General features: G+C 45.2%; 1 protein-coding gene across 2 annotated transcripts; it reads right to left on the reverse strand.

Moving 5' to 3' along the window:
* Nucleotides 1-559: 559 nt before the first annotated feature.
* LOC129829096 (protein kinase C epsilon type-like) lies at nt 560-15826 on the reverse strand. 2 transcript variants are annotated; one of them, XM_055890590.1, is made up of 16 exons: nt 14648-15820; nt 14266-14412; nt 10332-10395; nt 8500-8665; nt 7555-7589; nt 7297-7385; nt 6917-7046; nt 6412-6554; nt 6246-6321; nt 5980-6146; nt 3021-3194; nt 2782-2936; nt 2491-2629; nt 2211-2399; nt 1880-2026; nt 560-1778 (listed from the first exon to the last, which is right to left on the reverse strand). In XM_055890590.1, the coding sequence occupies exons 1-16, from the start codon at nt 14846-14848 to the stop codon at nt 1635-1637; spliced, it is 2166 nt and encodes a 721-aa protein (XP_055746565.1). In that variant the 5' UTR covers nt 14849-15820; the 3' UTR covers nt 560-1634. The 2 variants fall into 2 exon arrangements, with proteins under 2 accessions (XP_055746565.1, XP_055746564.1); XM_055890589.1 differs by having other exon boundaries at nt 2782-3194; nt 14648-15826.
* Nucleotides 15827-19273: the final 3447 nt, after the last annotated feature.

Genomic DNA, 19273 nt, shown 5'->3' on the forward strand with positions numbered 1-19273 from the left:
AAACGTGTTGAACTGAACATTGTCTATCTATCCACACGGGTTCTCTGCAGAAATGGAACAACTATTTCTCGGTCTAGCTTCTGAAATGTCCATCATTCCTTTACTTTGCATCACTACATCTCCCTCTCCCTCGCTGTCTCTCTCACCCTCTCGCTCTCTATTAGTCGTCTCTTTGTTTTCTGTCTCATGCAAATGTCATTTCGTGCCAGTGTACCAGTCAGTGAAACAGTTTCCTGTATGATGGGCTTGGTGGCGTGCTACAGATGAAAACAGGGAGCTGTCTGTCAGTGGTTTGATGTTCGTTGCTAAAAACTGTCATTTCCCCAGACTCTACCATGTTTTGTTGAATCATGGGTGTCTTTTTCATGTCCTCACATGCCCGCAGAGCCGAACAGCTCTACTTCTGCCGTATTAAAGAAGCTAGTATCACCTTTTTGAACAGTCAGTGTAAGGGACGTTATTGTTACTCAGAAATGATTTTATGTGGAATTTATTACCACTGTGCAGCACCTTTAAACACACACACACAGCTCAGTTAGAGAGAGTGGGAGAGAGGTGGTTTCATGTTGACAGTTGAGTATTTATTATAAGCAGACAGACAAACCGACACCCCTCCTGCTGTTACACTACATTTGGCACAGTGAAATAGTGTGACCAGGAACAATTTTACCCCGGGGTGCACATAGCATCACTACATCGCCTCTAACAGGCCTGCTATATGAACCACCTCTGTATTTAACACTGTACACTATACACAATTATTCTTAGAGTGTGTGTGCGCGTCTGCGTACATAAAGTAGTGCACCATTTAGGGAAGGGTGCGATTCCCACCACTAGCTACTGTTGACAGTTTACAAAACAGAACATAAAACAGAAATATCTGTAGAAAAGCAGCAGGAACTAAAAGTGGTTTTGGCTGAGAGAAATGGCTTCTGGGAGTAGGGGGAGTACTATGGGAATGAAAGTCACAAACGCACACACACCGTACACAAATATATAGACACACACACACACACAACACACCACACACACACACACACACACACACACACACACACACACACACACACACACACACACACACACACACACACACACACACACACACACACACACACACACACACACACACGGAGTGTGAGAGTGAGGTAGTCTGTACTACATTGAGGACTACTCGTCTCTGATTGGGTGAAAGTAGCTGAAATGAACCAGTGGGACACTGACGCATAAGCAAATGAAACAAACTGTACAAACAAAACAATATTAACCAATCAAATACATCTCCAGTCAAGAAAATAAACAATACAATACATATCCAGCCAAGAAATAAACACACCGATAAAATATATATAATCAGGGTCAGGCGGTGCGTTTCTTTCACATTGGAGTTTGCAATTTTGGGACTATTCTATTGGTTCCTTTGTACCAGACAAACCAAATAAAGCACAACACAGGTATTTTACGAATGTATTTGACAGATGTACTTGACCCCAGGTATAGTTTTTCACACTACAGTGGACAGTAATAATAATAGTAACCAGTAGCACCGGTCCATGCTTCAGACTTCTCTACAGACACAACACTTTGTAACCAATCAACACAGGCTTTATACACACACGCAAACCGTAGAGTTCTCATGTCTGTATCTCTGCACAGAAAGAGAAGCCTTTAAAGTCCTCCTGGTTGATCTGTCTGATAACAGCCTCGTCGGTGGGAGTTAACACTGGGTCTTCTCTGGTGAAGTCCTCGTCAAAGTTATTCACATCACGCCTCGTCTTCTACACAGAGAGAAGAAGAGAGAGCGAGAGAGTGAGAAGGCGGAGTCAAACAGGAGACACGTGTGTGTGTGTGTGTGCTTGTGCGTGTGTTTGTGACTTACAATGCGTGGTTTGAAGGGGGGTTTGAGTCGTCTCTGCTCCAGCAGGGTCCAGTCGATGTCTTTGAAGAATGAGTGTTTCTTAATGGCCTCGTCGCAGCCCTGAGACAACACACACCCTAACCTCTGGGCTGGAGCCTTTGTCATAAACTGCACGCACACACGCACACACAGTGAGAGAGAGATCAGTACAGACACAAAGAGGTTAGAGAAAGACAGAAAGAGAGAAATACAGAAAAACAGACAGGGAGATATCCGTTCACACAGATGTAAGAGGGATGGATGGAGGGATGAGATAGACAAAGGTGTATAATGATGGAGGGATGGTACGTACAGCTCTGAGGATGGATACAGCCTCCTTGCTGAGCCAGACGGGGTAGAGGACATCGTCATGGAGGATAGACTCAAACAGGTCGTCTTCGTTGTCTGCTTCAAATGGAGGCTGGCCAGCCAACATCTCATACATTAACACTCCCAGAGCCCACCAGTCCACTGATGGACCGTACTCCAGCTCCTGCAGGATCTACACACACACAATCATTGTTATCTTTAACATCTGAGGAACAAAAAACACCGTAGGGGACAGAAATGTGTGTAACACTGGCTCAGCTTACCTCAGGGGCTATGTAGTCAGGCGTGCCACAGAATGTGGTGGTGGTGACTCCATTGATGATGCCCTCCTTACACATGCCAAAGTCTGCCAGCTTACAGTGTCCCTCTGCATCCAACAATATGTTATCTAACTTCAGATCCCTGAGAGAGGGGGAGAGAGAGGACATGGTTGCCACCAACAACAAAAAACGTAACACTGGTACAACAACAGCAGTTGCCACGATATAATTCTCATGTTGTGCCGGCACGTGTGGGCTGTGGTTCAAGGTCAGGGGTTAAAGGTCAGACGTTACCTGTAAATGACCCCGTTGCGGTGCAGGAACATGAGTGCGGAGGTAACTTCAGCAGCGTAGAAGCGAGAGCGGGCCTCGTCAAACTTCCTGGAGCGTTGGATCTGAAACATCAGGTCTCCTCCGTTCACGTACTCCATCACGAAGAACAGACGGTCCTGGAGAAGCAGGGAGAGGGTTGGGGTGTGAGTGTATATGTGTGTGTGTGTGTGTACATGTGTGCGTGTGTGTGTAGTGTGTACCCGGGTCTGGAAGCAGCAGTAGAGCTGGCAGAGGTAGGGGTGTGTGCGTGCCAGGGCCAGGATGCGCTTCTCTGTCAGGGTGCAGTCCACATCGTCATCCTGCTGGATCACATCCTTCTTCAACACCTTCACGGCAAACACCTCCTCACTCCCTTTCAGCTCTGCTAACATCACCTGCAGAGGGAGGGGGGGAGAGGGGAGGGGCGAGAGCGAGAGGGAGGGGGGGGGGGGGGGGGCGAGAGCGAGAGGGAGGGGGGAGAGAGAGCGGGGAGGGGCGAGAGGGGAGAGAGGGAGGGGGGGAGGGGCGAGAGGGGAGAGAGCGAGAGGGAGGGGGGAGGGGGAGGGGCGAGAGCGAGAGCGAGAGGGAGGGGGGAGAGAGAGTGGGGAGGGGCGAGAGGGGAGAGAGCGAGAGGGAGGGGGGAGAGAGAGTGGGGAGGGGAGAGAGCGGGGAGGGGAGAGAGCGAGAGGGAGGGGGGAGCGAGAGAGAAAAAGAGACTTTACACCATCTCAAAACCCTTAAACATCAGTTCCATCCCCATGTCCATTCTCCGTCCCTTCCTCCTCTTTCCCTCCTCCTAGGGCTGTTACGGTGGCCAGTTGAGTCACGGGAACTAGGGTTCTCCAAAACTGCACTCTGATGCCGCTGATGGTCATTAGTAGCCTACCGAACTCGCTAACGGCCCGACGCTAATGGCCTGGTACTCAGCGCTCCATTGTCCCTCTAATCACACTGACATCAATGCAAATACAATCAAAAACCACATCAAACACTTCAGAGTTTGAGCGGAATAGGATCAGCTGTTGTTCAGCGAGAGCCAGCTCCTCATAGCTGCTTGATGGAATTCAATTAATATTCCTATAAGCACATGTTGTGCAACATTTCTATAGGCTATGCTATGTAATTGTGTGGCAAAACAGAGTTTTGATGGCCTCCACTAAAAAGTGGAGGATCCCATCAGCTTCTATAAGCTAGGCCTACTATATTAATTTCTCAACTGTCCTAATATTAAGCACGTTGCTTTGCTTTACAACAGAGTGGCCTACCTTGATGGCATGAAATGGGATGTGGGAAAAGCTATTCAATTGCATACGGATGACATCTATTATTCTCCGTCAGTAAATTGGCATTGTGTTGTGTGACAAAACTGCACATGTTAGAGTGGCCTTTTATTGTCCCCAGCACAAGGTGCATCTGTGTAATGATCCTGCTGTTTAATCAGCTTCTTGATATGCCACACCTGTCAGGTGGATGGATTATCTTGGCAAAGGAGAAATGCTCACTAACAGCGATGTAAACAAATTTGTGCACAACATTTGAGAGAAATAAGCTTTTTGTGCGTATGAAACATTTCTGGGATCTTTGAATTCAGCTCATGAAACATGGGACTGACACTTTACATGTTGCGTTTGTATTTTTGTTCAGTAGAATTTCACACATATATTACTTAGTATATGTAAAGACAAGATTAAATGGAGAATAGTGGGTGAGAATATTATCACATGTGAATGATGCCCAGCGTGTGCAGTCTAAGGCCAGAAACAGCGCGACCTATAGGGCTATATGTTTTGATAAGGTTTGTATCACAACTCAAGTGGCCAAATAACTCAGAGTGTAACCTAAAGGCCTAGGAACAGGGTTGGAGAGCCCATAGTCTACAGAGAGCCTAGTGTAGGGTTCCCCAACTGGCAGCCCGCGGGTGGTTTTATTTGGCACCACAAGTTTTCTGTGCAAAAAACAATAATAACACTTGGAAATCAGCTCCAAGCGATTTTAATTTAAGCAATCTGTTCCCAAGTATTCCCACGCATAATAGAGAGACGTGATCGTATACAAATGTAAGAAAGGTTGAAAATGATTATGATTTAGGGAACATATTTGTTTGGGCTTTTTGCGGTCAATTTGCAGTCTACAAACTATTTGTAATTACAGTATCAGTCAAAGGTTTTGACACACCTACTCATTCAAGGGTTTTTCTTTATTTTGACTATTTTCTACATTGTAGAATAATAGGGAAGACATCAAAACTATGAAATAACACATATGGAATCATCTAGCAACCAAAAAAGCGTTGGGGCGGTATGCAGCCTGAAAAACCTTTCATGCGACTTTTTTCAAATCATCATTAGAGTAGCATCATGCAGCCTTAGAATGTATTAGAAATCGAAACATACAGCCCAACGTTTGTATCACAAGTAAAGTTGCATAAATACCTCTAAATTAAGCATATAGGAGGACCTGTTTCTTTGTTAACCGCTCAACACAGAATAGCCGCATGTGCGCACTCCCTGAGAAAAATATCCTTTCTATTTTATTCAGCTATGTTCAATTGTATTGTTCTTACTATAAAATAATTAAAATAATGTCACGGAAATTATAAGCTAATATTGCCTGCTAAATCAACTAGTGTAGCCCGTAGCCATATAGCATAGCCAGATCAGGGCCAAACTTAAGAACGACTCAGAATGCGCTATTTTGTTCTTCTGAAATAGGCTACATTTTCTTCACATCATGTTTTCTTTAGACCTGCCTAAAATAAATGACGGATTTATTGCGATGGTGTAGGACAGGGATGGGCAACTCCAGTCCTCGGGGGGCCTGATTTGTGTCACACCTTTTGCCCTGGCCCCAGCTAACACACCAATAATCAACTAATTATGATCTTCAGATTAGAATGCAATTAGTTTAATCGGCGGTGTCTGCTAGGGATGGGGGAGAAGTGGAGTTGCCCATCTCTGGTGTAGGCTATATTAAATGGATTTATTACACTTTTTAAAAAATGTGGATGTTCAAAAGGTCTGCATCAGTGGCTTGTAGGCTATGTCCGGAGATGCTAAATGTGTTTATGTGAATTAACGGTCAATTAACCGTGTGACCGGCAGTTATTTGCATGACAGTTACCGGCTGACAAAATGTCATGACCGCCACAGACCTATGCTCCTCCCTCCTTCTCCTCCTCACCTTTCCAAAGCTTCCTTTCCCCAGGACCTTAATGAAACTGAAGTCTTTGAGAGTCCTCCTCACTGCTCCGTTCTCCCGTGAGGTAGAGGAGGCGTAGGAGCATGTGGAGGGAGAACCTTGCATCTCTAGCGACGTCCCCGGTTGTAGCCGCTCCAACTCGGACAGCTCTGCACACTCACACATAAAGGAAGTCAGACAACTCTGTGTATTCGAGTATGTTTGTGACCATGTGTGTGGGTGCGAGCGTGTGTGTGTTTGTGTATTACCTTGCTGTGAAGGTGAGGTGAGGGGAAGCTCGTCTGAGAGTTCTGAAGGTGACTGGGAGTCTAACCCTGGGGGTAACTAAAGAGAGAGGGGAAAGAGAAGGTTATCGTCAACATTGCCATTGTCATCATTGCCATCGTCAGTGTGTGTGTATACCTTTGTGTATACCTTTTTCCTGCGCTGTGCGGTAGTGGAGATCTTGTCAGGGGTGACTCCCATTTCAGCCAGGACTTTGGCGATGCCTTTGGCATCCACCCCGCAGTTGGGAGCTACGTTGGCCTCACACCTCTTGTGGACATTCATCTTACACACTACACACACACACGTCTTAGTTAGGACCTACATTATATTCACACCATCTGTTGACAATGAACACCCACCTTGCATACTACCACACACACATTGACTTGTTTATTGTTTACTCCATGTGTAACTCTGTGTTGTTGTCTGTTCACACTGCTATGCTTTATCTTGGCCAGGTCGCAGTTGCAAATGAGAACTTGTTCTCAACTAGCCTACCTGGTTAAATAAAGGTGAAATAAAAAAAATAAAAAACACACACACACACACACACACACACACACACACACACACACACACACACACACACACACACACACACACACACACACACACACACACACACACACACACACACACACAGGTGCCATACCCTTGCATTGCAGGCCCTGCCTCATTAGTCCCCATAGTAGAGATCCACAGTGGTCACAGAAGGTAGGGGCCTTGTAGTTGTGGTTGCTGAACTTATGAGGCATGTTGACACTAAACCTCTGGGCACCAACCTGGAGAGAGGGAGGAGTGAAGGAGGGAGGGAAGGAGGGAGAAAGAGAAGGAGGGAGGAGAGTTAGGAGCTGAGATAGGAATCTACACCTAGTATATAGGAGCATCTCTCTACACACAGTTATGTCCAGCGCACAGAGGAATATAGGCCTATAGTTTATAATAGACAGAATTTGGCATTTGTGTTTCCAAACCAAAATACATCATGATAACTCTACGGTGGCCTTGTTGACCAATAACAGTCCACAATACCTCCTCTGGTGTGTCCTCCTGCTTCTTCATCCCGGCACACTTGGTGATGATGTGCTCATGGCAGCGCTTGTGGACCACACATGTGCACACTGCAATAAACACACAATTGCACACTTAAGTGGACACTGAACACACGATGTGCATACAACAGAAAGACAACTCAAAAATGTCTTGATTCATTCTAGAATGTTCAGGTATCACTAGAACCATCATAATAATTCAAGAACCCAGACAGAAAGACGGACACAGACAACTCACCCTGGCATTGGTAACCCTGCTTTCCGAGTACTCCCCTGTCAAATCAAAGAGAGAGGGTGAGAAACAGAGAAAGTCAGCATTTTGTAGAGAAAACAGGGATATTGGGGGCAGGTAGCCTAGCGGTTAAGAGCATTGGGCCAGTAACCGAAAGATAGCTGGTTTGAATTCCTGAGACGACTAGGTGAAAAATCTGCCGATGTGCCCTTCAGCAAGTCACTTAACCCTAATTGCTCCTGAAAGTAGCTCTGGATGAGAGCGTCTGCTAAGTGACTAAAATGTAAATACACTACATCGCCAAAAGTATATGGACACGCCTTCAAATTAGTGCTACAGCATACAATGACATTCTAGACAATTCTGTGCTTCGAACTTTGTGGCGGTGGTTTAGGGAAGGCCCTTTCCTGTTTCAGCATGACAATGCCTCCGTGCACAAAGCGAGCTCTATACAGAAATGGTTTGTAGAGATTGGTGTGGAAGAACTTGACTGGCCTGCACAGAGCCCTGACCTCAACCCCATAAAACACCTTTGGGATGAATTGGAACGCCGACTGCGAGCCAGGCCTAATTGCCCAACCTCACCAATTATCTTGTGGCTGAATGGAAGCAAGTCCCCCACAGCAATGTTCCAATATCATGTCCACATGCTTATGGTCATGTAGTGTATTCTATGATAATTACTGGGGCTGATTTCTGAGCTGCTTTATCTGGGTCTCACCAGCAGAGGAAGCTCTAGGATGGAACAGAGGGCTGATGCTGGTGTGTGTGTGTGTGTGTGTGTGTGTGTGTGTGTGTGTGTGTGTGTGTGTGTGTGTGTGTGTGTGTGTGTGTGTGTGTGTGTGTGTGTGTGTGTGTGTGTGTGTGTGTGTGTGTGTGTGTGTGTGTGTGTGTGTGTGTGTGTGTGTGTGTGTGTGTGTGTGTGTGTGTGTGTGTGTGTGTTTCTCTCACCAGATGAAGTCTCGGCAGTGTGAGCAGTAGGTCGGTTGCCGTAGATACGTGGCCATGAACTTGTGTCCGTTAACCTGGTGAACACGCCTCCGGACGGCCCCCTGCCGCCGCCGAGGACCAATCCGCTCTCGGAACACACGCTCCTCATTCTCATTGGCTGCCGAGGCTAACAAACAGACAGGCAGCATTAAAGAGGGGTCCAATTCGCAAATCCCAAATCACCCCATGCACCTTATTACTTATCCTGTAAGATCTCCACCAGTGCCTAAGGGAGGTTGGGGTAGAGGCTAGCGTCCGATTGTGGATTGGGCACACGAGATCGTTCCTAAAAGTACAGTATCTTTCTCCCTCTCTTTCTCCGTCCTCCTCTACCTCTCTTTGTGTCTTTCTGTGTGGGCACTACAACAAAGGACAGAATATGAAGATATTTACATTTTCTTCTCTTCCAGTCCCATCGTTTTACCTCCAATCCATCTCTCCCTCTCTCTGTGTCCCTAGGACCGAATTAGCCTTATGAGACAAGAGAACCACCTCCACTCCTCCTACTCTCTCTGTCGCTCTCTCTCTAGGTTGTCTTGCAGAGGTGGTTACTGTGTGTGTACAGTATGTGTGTGTATGTGTGCGTGCATTTGTGCGTGCATTGTTGTGTGCCTGTATGTGTGTGTGTATGTATGTGTGTGTGTATGTGTGCGTGCAGGTGTGTGTATGTGTGTGTGTGCGTGCGTGCATGCGTGCGTGCAGGTGTGTGTGTGTGTGTATGTGTGTGTGTGTGTGTATGTGTGCGTGTGTTTGAGAGAGAAAACGAGAAAGTGGAGCAGCTAAACAGGCCATTACTGAGATCAGTGTGTTTTACATAATACATCATCCATCTGTTCACACACACCACACAGAGGGGCGGGGTTAGGCAGGTGTGAGTGATTGCCGTGGAGACGGGTGTACTATGAACTCACAGAACACTTACTGACCAATCACAACACACACACACAAGCACACACAATCACAGAGGATCTCAAATAAGGAAACGTGAGAGAGGAGTGTAGGGGGGAAAAGTATAGAAAAGCTCAACAACCAGGGTAAAGGGAGTGAAGAGGAGCGGATGGTGAAGTAAAGGTAGAAGAATTATAGGAGGATACGCAGCAGAAGAAAGAGAGATGGTGGAGGGAGGGGACGAGAGAAGGCCCCTGAGCAGCACAGAACAGATTGCAGAGAGAATAACTCCTAAAAATACCTCCTCTTTCTCTCCTCACCCACCCTATCTCTTTCTCCCCTCGCTCTCTCTCTCTCTCTCTCTCTCTCTCTCTCTCTCGCTGTTATTCTTTTTGACTCTCCAGTTCTTGCCCGTCCTTATATACAAATATAGTACAAATGAATAATAAGCATATATTAGCATAAATTAGCTAGCTGAACTGTGAGGAAGTTCAGGTGTGAGAGGGGGTCGGGGAAGCAGCTGTAAAGAATTAACCAATGATTAAACGCCACAACATCTAAATTACCAGTCAGGCATCAGACTGCAATATCATATTGATCTAGTCACTGACATGTTGAGGGAGATCGAGAGAGAGAGAGAGAGAGAGAGAGAGAGAGTCAGAGCTTGTGTGAGACGGGGTGTAGGACAAAGGGGTGAGAATCGATTGAGAGACACACACACACACACACACACACACACACACACACACACACACACACACACACACACACACACACACACACACACACAGCTCTGCTGACTGGCCTTGCAACAATAGCCCTAGGGCTAGTGTCTGACCTCACTCTCTATGGGTAGAACAGGAGGCTGTGGGTGAAGCAGAGGGTTGTGGGTAGAGTAGTTTTACCTTCAGTAGAAGATCCTGACAGATCGATAATCACATAGACCTTCCCCTCTGGTTCTAAATCAACCTGGAGAGAGAAAGAGTCTGTTTTGATGTACAACACACTGTACACACTGTACACACTGTACACACACACACACACCAATGACATCAAAGAATAGTAGTATAGTCCACCTGTTATGACGGAAATGTATTTCCAACATCCAGACATTCAAACACATATTATTGAGAGGAGCACCTATAGCTCATGGAGGCAGGTAAGTGTTGTCAGTTAATTCTCACATGTTTTATTACCACACCAGGATTTGAACATGCTTCTGTAACCTAGGCTACCTGCCACCCTTCATAGCGTCAATGGCAGCTGGCCTCACAAGTATTTTACATTTTCCAAATGGAGAGAGCGAGAGAGCTGCGGATAGACAGAGAGAGAGAGAGTGATAGAGAGGGATAGAGATTTAGAGAGGGATGGGGGTTAAATCCTTGGTTAAGCTCTGGACAGCCGTAGATCCTCTTACGCAACACTCTGCCTGTCATACAGCAGATCTGCCACCATACACAGACACACAGAGCAATACATATGTAGACCTAATATAAATATAATATAAACACACACACACATACAACAAGATGGCTAAGTTAGAATCACACACTCAGAGACATTCCCTGGCTGAGACTTTAAGTACTTTACTGTCGCCATGGACATGGAAAAATTAGTTCACCTCATTAATCCGGTTAGCCAATTAGGATGCAGGGATACAGCCCTAGCCACACACACACACACTGTATCATTGAGTGTGATCTGTAAGTGTCTGGTGTCTAGGGAACCTAAAGTAGGTTGGAGACTGAGGCCAGCATTAAATACACATCTGAGTTCTCACTACCTGACACACACACACACACACACACACACACACACACACACACACACACACACACACACACACACACACACACACACACACCTCACATTACACTTCCACTGTGTCTGCACCCCTTCCTGTCATCATCTCTCTGTCCCTCTTCTTCTCTCTCCAGTCCAGCCACTTCTCTCCCTCCCTTTATCTCAAATTCAATATGCTTTATTGCCATGACATGGATAGGTAAACATTTCCAAAGTAAGGTAGTTTCAAATGCTATTTATTAATAAAATCACCTTTTTTTTTTTAAATCACAGTGAAATCCCAATAACATCACATTAAAATGACATGCATTGTTACTGATGACTAGTACATCTCAAGATATAATAGGGAAATCAATTAGTGGGTACAATTGTAATAATAATGGTAACAGAAATGTTGATACATTGTTTAAATAGATCAATTAAAATAAAGATCTATCCTTTCCCTCTCTCAGGAGAGTTTTGTCTCCAACATCAAATTTATTTTCTCAGAATTGAGATTTCAGCATTTTCAGCAAACACACACTTATATACACACACGTCAACTCACACAGAAAGAGAGTTCTCAAATTTCACCCTATTGCTTCCCTTTCACTAAGGCCATATATGACACACACTAGATACACACACACTAGATACACACACACATTGTATTGTTGATCAGGTTTCTTTTCCAGTGCCTTTGTGCTTGTGAATGCACTGGCCCATTTGTGTGTGTGTGTGTTTACAAGGGCATCTTAAGCCCAGTCTGCCCTACTTCTACAGAGGGTCACTGAGGGGCGTAGCCAGTGATGTCACTGCCCGGCAACCATCCAGTTATTACCCAGGAGGCCACAGTCAGTGATGTCACCACAGAGACAGGAGAGGAGGGGAGAGGGTAACTAGCTGTAGCAATACAGAGAGAGAGTATTGACTTGGCTGGCTCATCAATAAAAACTGATCCATCATCGGAGTGATCCATTGATCTGTACACTCTGACCTCATACTGGTTGACAGAGCAGGGCAGGAAGCCCTGGGGTGTGTGTGTGTGTGTGTGTGTGTGTGTGTGTGTGTGTGTGTGTGTGTGTGTGTGTGTGTGTGTGTGTGTGTGTGTGTGTGTGTGTGTGTGTGTGTGTGTGTGTCTGTGTGTCTGTGTGAATGTGTGAGTGTGTGAGTGTGTGAGTGTGTGTGTGTGTGTGTGTTGCAGTGCCTTCAGAAAGTATTCACACCCTTTTTCCACATTTTGTTGTGTTACAGCCTGAATTTAAAATTGATTAAATTTAGATGTTGTGTCACTGGCCAACACACAATACCCCATAATTGAATTATGTTTTTAGACATGTTTAGAAATGTATTCAAAATGAAAAGCTGAAATGTCTTGAGTCAATAAGTACTCAACCCCTTTGTTATGGCAAGCCTAAATAAGTTCAGGAGTACAAATGTGCTTAACAAGTCTCATAATAAGTTGCATGGACTCACTGTGTGGAATAATAGTATTTAATGTGATATTTGAATGACTACCTCATCTCTGTACCCAACACATACAATTATCTTTAAGGTCCCTCAGTGGAGAAGTGAATTTTAAACAGAGATTCAACCACAAAGACCAGGGAAGTTTTCCAATGACTTGCAAAGAAGGGTATCTATTGCTAGATGGGTAAAATGTAAAAAAGCAGACATTGAATATCCCTTGGTGAAGGTATTGATTACACCTTGGATGGTCACTACATGGATGATCACACCCAGTCACTACAAAGATACAGGTGCTCTTCCTAACTCAGTTGCTGGAAAGGAAGGAAACTGCTCAGGGATTTCAACATGAGGCCAATTGTGACTTTTACAGAGTTTAATGGCTTTGATAGGAAAGACCTGAGGATGGATCAACAACATTGTCCACAATACTAACCTAAACCTAAATACTAACCTAAATGACAAAGTCAAAAGAAGGAAGCCGGTACGGAATAAAAATGACAAAACATGCACTAAAGTAAAACTGCAAAAAAATGGCCTGAATACACCTCACTGAGTACCACTCTATATATTTTCAAGCATGGTGGTGGCTGCATCATGTTATGGGTATGCTTGTCATCGGCAAGGACTCAGGAGTTTTGGGGGTTATAAAGAAACGGAGCTAAGCACAGTGAAAATCCTAGAGGAAAACCTGGTTCAGTCTGCTTTCCACCAGACACTGGGAGATTAATTCACCTTTCAGCAGGACAATAACCTAAAACACAAGGCCAAATACTCTGGAGATGCTTACGAAGACGACATTGAATGTTCCTGAATGGCCTAGTTACAGTTTTGATTTTAATCAGCTTGAAAATCTATGGCAAGACTTGAAAATGGCTGTCTAGCACAGATCAACAACCAACTTGACAGAGCTTGAAGAATTAAAAAAATAATAAAATGTTGTACAATATTGTACAAAATTTTACAAATATTGTACAATACAGGTGTGCAAAGCTCTTAGAGACTTACCCAGAAAGACTCACAGCTGTAATCACAGCCAATGGTAATTCTAACAGGTATTGACTCTGGGGTGTGAATACTTATGTAATGAAATACTATATTGGTGTATTTAATTTTCAATACATTTACACACATTTCTAAAAACAGCTTTTCACTTTGTCATTATGGGATTTTGTGTGCAGTCAGTTTCAATCCATTTTGAAATCCGGCTGTAACACAACAAAATGTGTAATAAATCAGGAGTATGAATACTTTCTGAAGGCACTCTACATACTCATCAGCCCAGTCCTCAGCAGCCCCGCTCAACCTCTACACGTCACACACAAGTACGGACAGACACAAATGTAACGAAATTCATTTAGCCAGTGTGCCACAAACTGGGTTAGCCTGCTGAGCTAAACGCCTATGCATTAGCTTGGGGAGCTAATGCATGTCTTCATTTTTCAGGCAAGGATACTCATCATGCAAGCATGATTCTCTCACACACACACACACGCACACACACACACACACACACACACACACACACACACACACACACACACACACACACACACACACACACACACACACACACACGTGTCTTCCTACCCAGGCCTGGTAGTGTGTGCTGCCGTTCTGCAGAATGTCCTCCAGCTGTATGGTGCAGTTAGCCACAAAGTCGTCATATCCGATTGGTGCATCATGGAACACTGACATCTCCAATTTCCGTCCGTCCGTCATCTGGGCTGTAAAGTCCTACAAAAAAAATAGAACAGAATAATATAATATAATTTTTGTCAATCTATATCCAACTGCACACTTTTGTTGGCCAGATTTACACCAGCCGCCTTCTGCCCATTAGTCTGCCTCTGTAACCTTTAGGCTAGCCCTAAACTGAAGCACATGATTAGTACAGGTGTTTGTGTTGGGCTGAAGCAAAAGTGTGCCAGCAATGCTGCGCTGCCCTGGAGAAGTGGATCTGGTACAGTACCTGGTTCCATGCAGGTGAGTTGCTTCTGTTCTTGGTGCAGGTCTGTCCCAGGTGGGTCTGGTCCAGGTTGAGGGTGAGGTAGGGGTCCAGGAGGAATGAGGATGAGTTCTTCCCCCCTGCATGGCGGAGTGCCCAGGGGGTGGGCTTCAAATCCACCGCCTCACACACACGCACCTTCAACACCCCACTGAACACTGGCATGTTGGTGTGTATGTGTGTGCAGATGGTCCGTCTGTCTGTAAGTCTGTTCTTTCTAACTAGTCACCATATTAGATAGGATTCTGGGATGTAGGATTACCTTTCAAACAGTCAGACGTTTACAACACACTGTCACAGATACACACACATAGCCTACACACACTGTCTCACACACACGGTCATGTTAAAACATAAACATGGGTAAAAACACCCCTCTTCGCCCTTAATAGAGTCTATCGGACACACCCCACAGTCAGGTACCGAGCCTGCTTGCGCCAAACCAGGTCGGGCCAGACGACAGACGGTGCACTCTGTGTTTGTTTACAGTCCGTCCCGTGCAGATGGCAGAGATAGCGAGGGTTGTCGTTAGCAGAAATAACGAATAACGACGCTATAGAATAGGTATCGGTGGTGGGGGGAAAGGAGAGAAGCCCGATCATGAATCACAGAGAACGGTTCCGGTCCTGATCATCTGATCAGAGACTATACCCGGTAGAGCAGCTGCTGTCCCGGGCTCAGGGCGGGGGAGTAGACCTAGACATCCGCGATCCCTCCACGGTGTCTCGTGCCGGCTGTAAGCAGCTCGAACTCAGTAAACAGCTCCGACAGAATCTGTCTTGAACAGCACTGGTTCTCCTCTTTCCCGGGATGTCTGTCTGCTTATCCGGTGGGTCCCACGGTTTAAAGAACTAACCAGTGACCGGCTATCGGTCCCCCCCAATCTGTCTGTCGTTTTCCTCTCTCTCTCTCTTTCTCTCCCTATATCTCTCCCTGTGCGCATTCACCCGTTTCTCCAGCCAGCAGCGGTTTCCCAGTGTGAGCGCGAGCTTCAGGAAATGCGCAAAACGCGTCAGCCGCGCCGCTTGCCCTCTGCGCCGGATAAGGGATTGTGTATGTGTGTTTGTGTGTGCAAGATACCACACCCAATATGGTCAATCAGACAGTCTCTCTGGCCAAAGAAACGATACACACACACACACACGTGTAGAAGAGATGGTTCGGTACACTGATGAATAGCCTAATGGTTTGGCTTTAGCTCAGCGGACTAACAGTCTTGTGGCGCACTGACTGCGCAGACAAGCACGGTTCAAATCCAGTGGTTTACCTAAGGACACAAGAGGAGTGTGATGAAAGCTTGACTGTGTCCTTGCTATGATGTCATACATTATAACCATCTCCGTGTTGTCAGTGATGTCTACTGTCATGCGCGCGCGCGCACACATACACACACAGGGAATCCGCAAAGGGCTTTTAGTTCATCCCGTCGCTGTTGGATGAAAGCCATTTTACTCAATTTTTGCCTATTTTCATTTTTTACATGACGGGATAGGCTATTGAAAGCAGTTGGCTAACTCCCCTCAAATGTAGCCTACTCTGAACATTTCATGACTCTGGGACCAAGGCCTATTTGAAATAGCTTCTGAAGTTTTATAATTGTATATTCGTTCATGGGAAAATATAGCAGTTTTTTTGATTTCCTGAAAAGTTTCTGTTTTGGAGATTAGATTTTCATCTAACAGCGATGTAAATGGCCAAGGACATTCTACTGGAGCCATGCATGCAACCCGTCATTTAGTGCAGATGGGTTTGAGCCCCACATTTTAAGTTAAAAGAAAAGAAATACACTACCGGTCAAAAGTTTTAGAACACCAACTCATCAAGGGTTTTTCTTTGTTTTTACTATTTTCTACATTGTAGAATAATAGTGAAGACATCAACACTATGTAATAACACATATGGAATCATGTAGTAACCAAAAAACTGTTAAAATAATCATTATAGGTTGTATATTTCAGATTCTTCAAATAGCCACCCTTTGCCTTGATGACAGCTTTGCACACTCTTGGCATTCTCTCAACCAGCTTCACCTGGAATCTTTTTCCAACAGTCTTGAAGGAGTTCCCACATATGCTGAGCACTTGTTGGCTGCTTTTCCTTCACTCTGCGGTCCTACGCATCCCAAACCATCTCAATTTGGTTGAGGTCGGGTGATTGTGGAGGCCATGCTATCTGATGCAGCACTCCATCACATTCCTTCTTGGTCAAATAGCCCTTACACAGCCTGGAGGTGTGATGGGTCATTGTCCTGTTGAAAAATAAATGATAGTCCCACTAAGCCCAAACCAGATGGGATGGCTGGGAAAATACGTTTTTGAACTTTCATCCAACTCGGAATTGTAAATTCGGAACTCAGGCCTCTTTCTAAAGCTACGACCTGAAAATCACTGACATCATCATGATTCAACCTTTTTCTCCTGAGTTCCCAGATGTCTTAAAAGCACCATAAATCCAGAGAACTTTCTTAACTACAGTATACATACCTCCCTGGCATATTTCATCATTAATGCAGCAGCATACAAAACATTTTTGGACTCATCTTGTTGTGCTGTGCTCACTTGAAAAGGAAGGTGGCGTGGCGGTCCTCCGTGGGCAAATTTTGCCATCAAACTTTGCGGAGGACCGCCACGTTGTGTAGTAAGTTGTTAGTAGCCCATGTGCCTCACCCTAATAATTTTTTCTATTTCACCTCATAATTTTGCCTACTGTTCTGACTTGGTGGTGCACATGTAGACTATAACCTGTTTTTTTAGAAATGTAGTCATCGAATATTGTAAGAGCTTTCACTGGCTGCTTATTTGCCCCTTTTATTTATCCTTCAGACTTGGTGTACAGGTAGAACACCGTAAGAATGGTCCATGTTCTGAATTCTGTCGCTGTACATTTCAAAAGTGCCGAACAAAGTAATATTGACGATGTCCGTCCTAGCTCGCTCATTCATTTCTTAATCGAAATCATGGTTTGCCTCTTATCCGCTTGTTGTCCCCTTATGCCATAGTTAGTACATCTCAATTGTCAGTAGAAACCACATTTGTTTAAGCAAGTCAGCCATATCAGCTATGTTTTTTAAAAGGCAGGTAACGAGACTGAATTAACTGTTTCACTGCCAGACAAGGCTCGCTGATAGCCAGGTGTAGCAGTGGTAAGGTGTTGGGACAGCTTAATGTTGGCCCTAACAGTTTGTGAGCACCGTTATAGTGCAATTAATGTATTATTTAGTGTTGTGTTGTGTAGTGGCTTTGCTGGCATGCATCCTACATATCTTTTATCCCCAGTGCATTCTACAGTCTGTTGTCTCCATCTCGTGGCCACAAGGAGGAAGTGCGCCTGGCAGAATAATGACTTTTTGACCTCCTTTTGACCTCCTCCTTTTCCGCAGCAACCGGTCAACAGGATCAATGTAACAGTATAGCTTCCGTCCCTCTCCTCGCCCCTACCTGGGCTCGAACCAGGGACCCTCTGCACACATAGACAACAGTTACCCTTGAAGCATCGCTACACATCGCTCCACAAAAGCCACGGCCCTTGCAAAGCAAGGGGAACAACTACTTCAAGGTCTCAGAGCGAGTGACGTCACCGATTGAAACGCTATTAGCGCGCACCCCGCTAACTAGATAGCCATTTCACATCGGTTACACGGGGCAGGAAGAGATGGGCGTGAAAGAGCTTGAGCGGCGACCTGAACACCTGAACACCATCGGTTCAATGAAGAGAATAGAAAAGAAGAAGAGAAGAAAAAGACCGTTTTCTGTTATGAGCTCGCTGGTCTGGAGTCTTTCTATAGCTCACCTGAAGGGCAGGGTGGAACCCTTAGACTGCATCTCCATTGGGTGTCCTACTGGAGGGGACGGGGCTGTAAAAACAGTGATGCCAATCACTGTTTAGCAGGCGTCAGACCACCTCCTCTCCTACCTCCCCTCTCCTACCCATTAGAATAGAAAACAGGAACACAATACATAACAATAACCAGGCTATATACAAGGAGTACCAGTACCAAGTCAATGAACAGGTGTATGAGGTATTTGAAGTAATATGTACATGTAGGTAGGGGTTAACGTGACTAGGCAATCACTATAGATAGTAAACAGAGTAGCAGCAGCTATGTGGATAGTGTGTGTGTGTGGTCAATATCCGTGTGTGTGATTTGTGTTTGTGAGCGTATGTAGTGTGTGTGTTGGAGTATAAGCATGTGTGAGTGTTTGGATAGAGTCCAGTGAGTGTGCATACATAGAGTCAGTGCAAAGAAAAAGGTAAATGCAATAGTCTGGGTGGCCATTTGATTAACTGTTCAGCAGTTAGAGGTGTCCAATCTGCCAGGGCACCCCGGCCATTAACCAAAATAGCCAATTAAATTGATTTGAAAATCGAAAAAACACTAGCTATTCTGTTGAGAAAAACATAAGTGTATGTACATGTACATCAATTATTTGCATAGGTGATAGCCTATGCATATTAGCTACAGCCTGTCATGTCCAGATCAATGCTGACATGAGGGAGGCACCTGAAAATGAGAAAGACCAGTGAGAAAGGCCACCCACCTTGCAATCTGAGTCGAGGCAGTCAACATTCTGAAACTATTTAACCATAAAC

The sequence above is a fragment of the Salvelinus fontinalis genome, chromosome 30 (assembly GCF_029448725.1).
Source record: "Salvelinus fontinalis isolate EN_2023a chromosome 30, ASM2944872v1, whole genome shotgun sequence".
In the NCBI taxonomy this organism is placed as follows: Eukaryota; Metazoa; Chordata; class Actinopteri; order Salmoniformes; family Salmonidae; genus Salvelinus; species Salvelinus fontinalis.

What these genes read in the sequence shown, in the direction of transcription:
- LOC129829096 (XM_055890589.1), bottom strand. Translation starts at nt 14,848, where the DNA reads ATGCCAGTGTTCAGTGGGGTGTTGAAGGTGCGTGTGTGTGAGGCGGTG. An exon ending in CGCAACGGGGTCATTTACAG is followed by an intron (nt 2,630 to 2,781) that starts GTAACGTCTGAC and finishes CCCCTCTCTCAG; the next exon opens with GGATCTGAAGTTAGATAACA. An exon ending in CTGTATCCATCCTCAGAGCT is followed by an intron (nt 2,027 to 2,210) that starts GTACGTACCATC and finishes GTGTGCGTGCAG; the next exon opens with TTTATGACAAAGGCTCCAGC.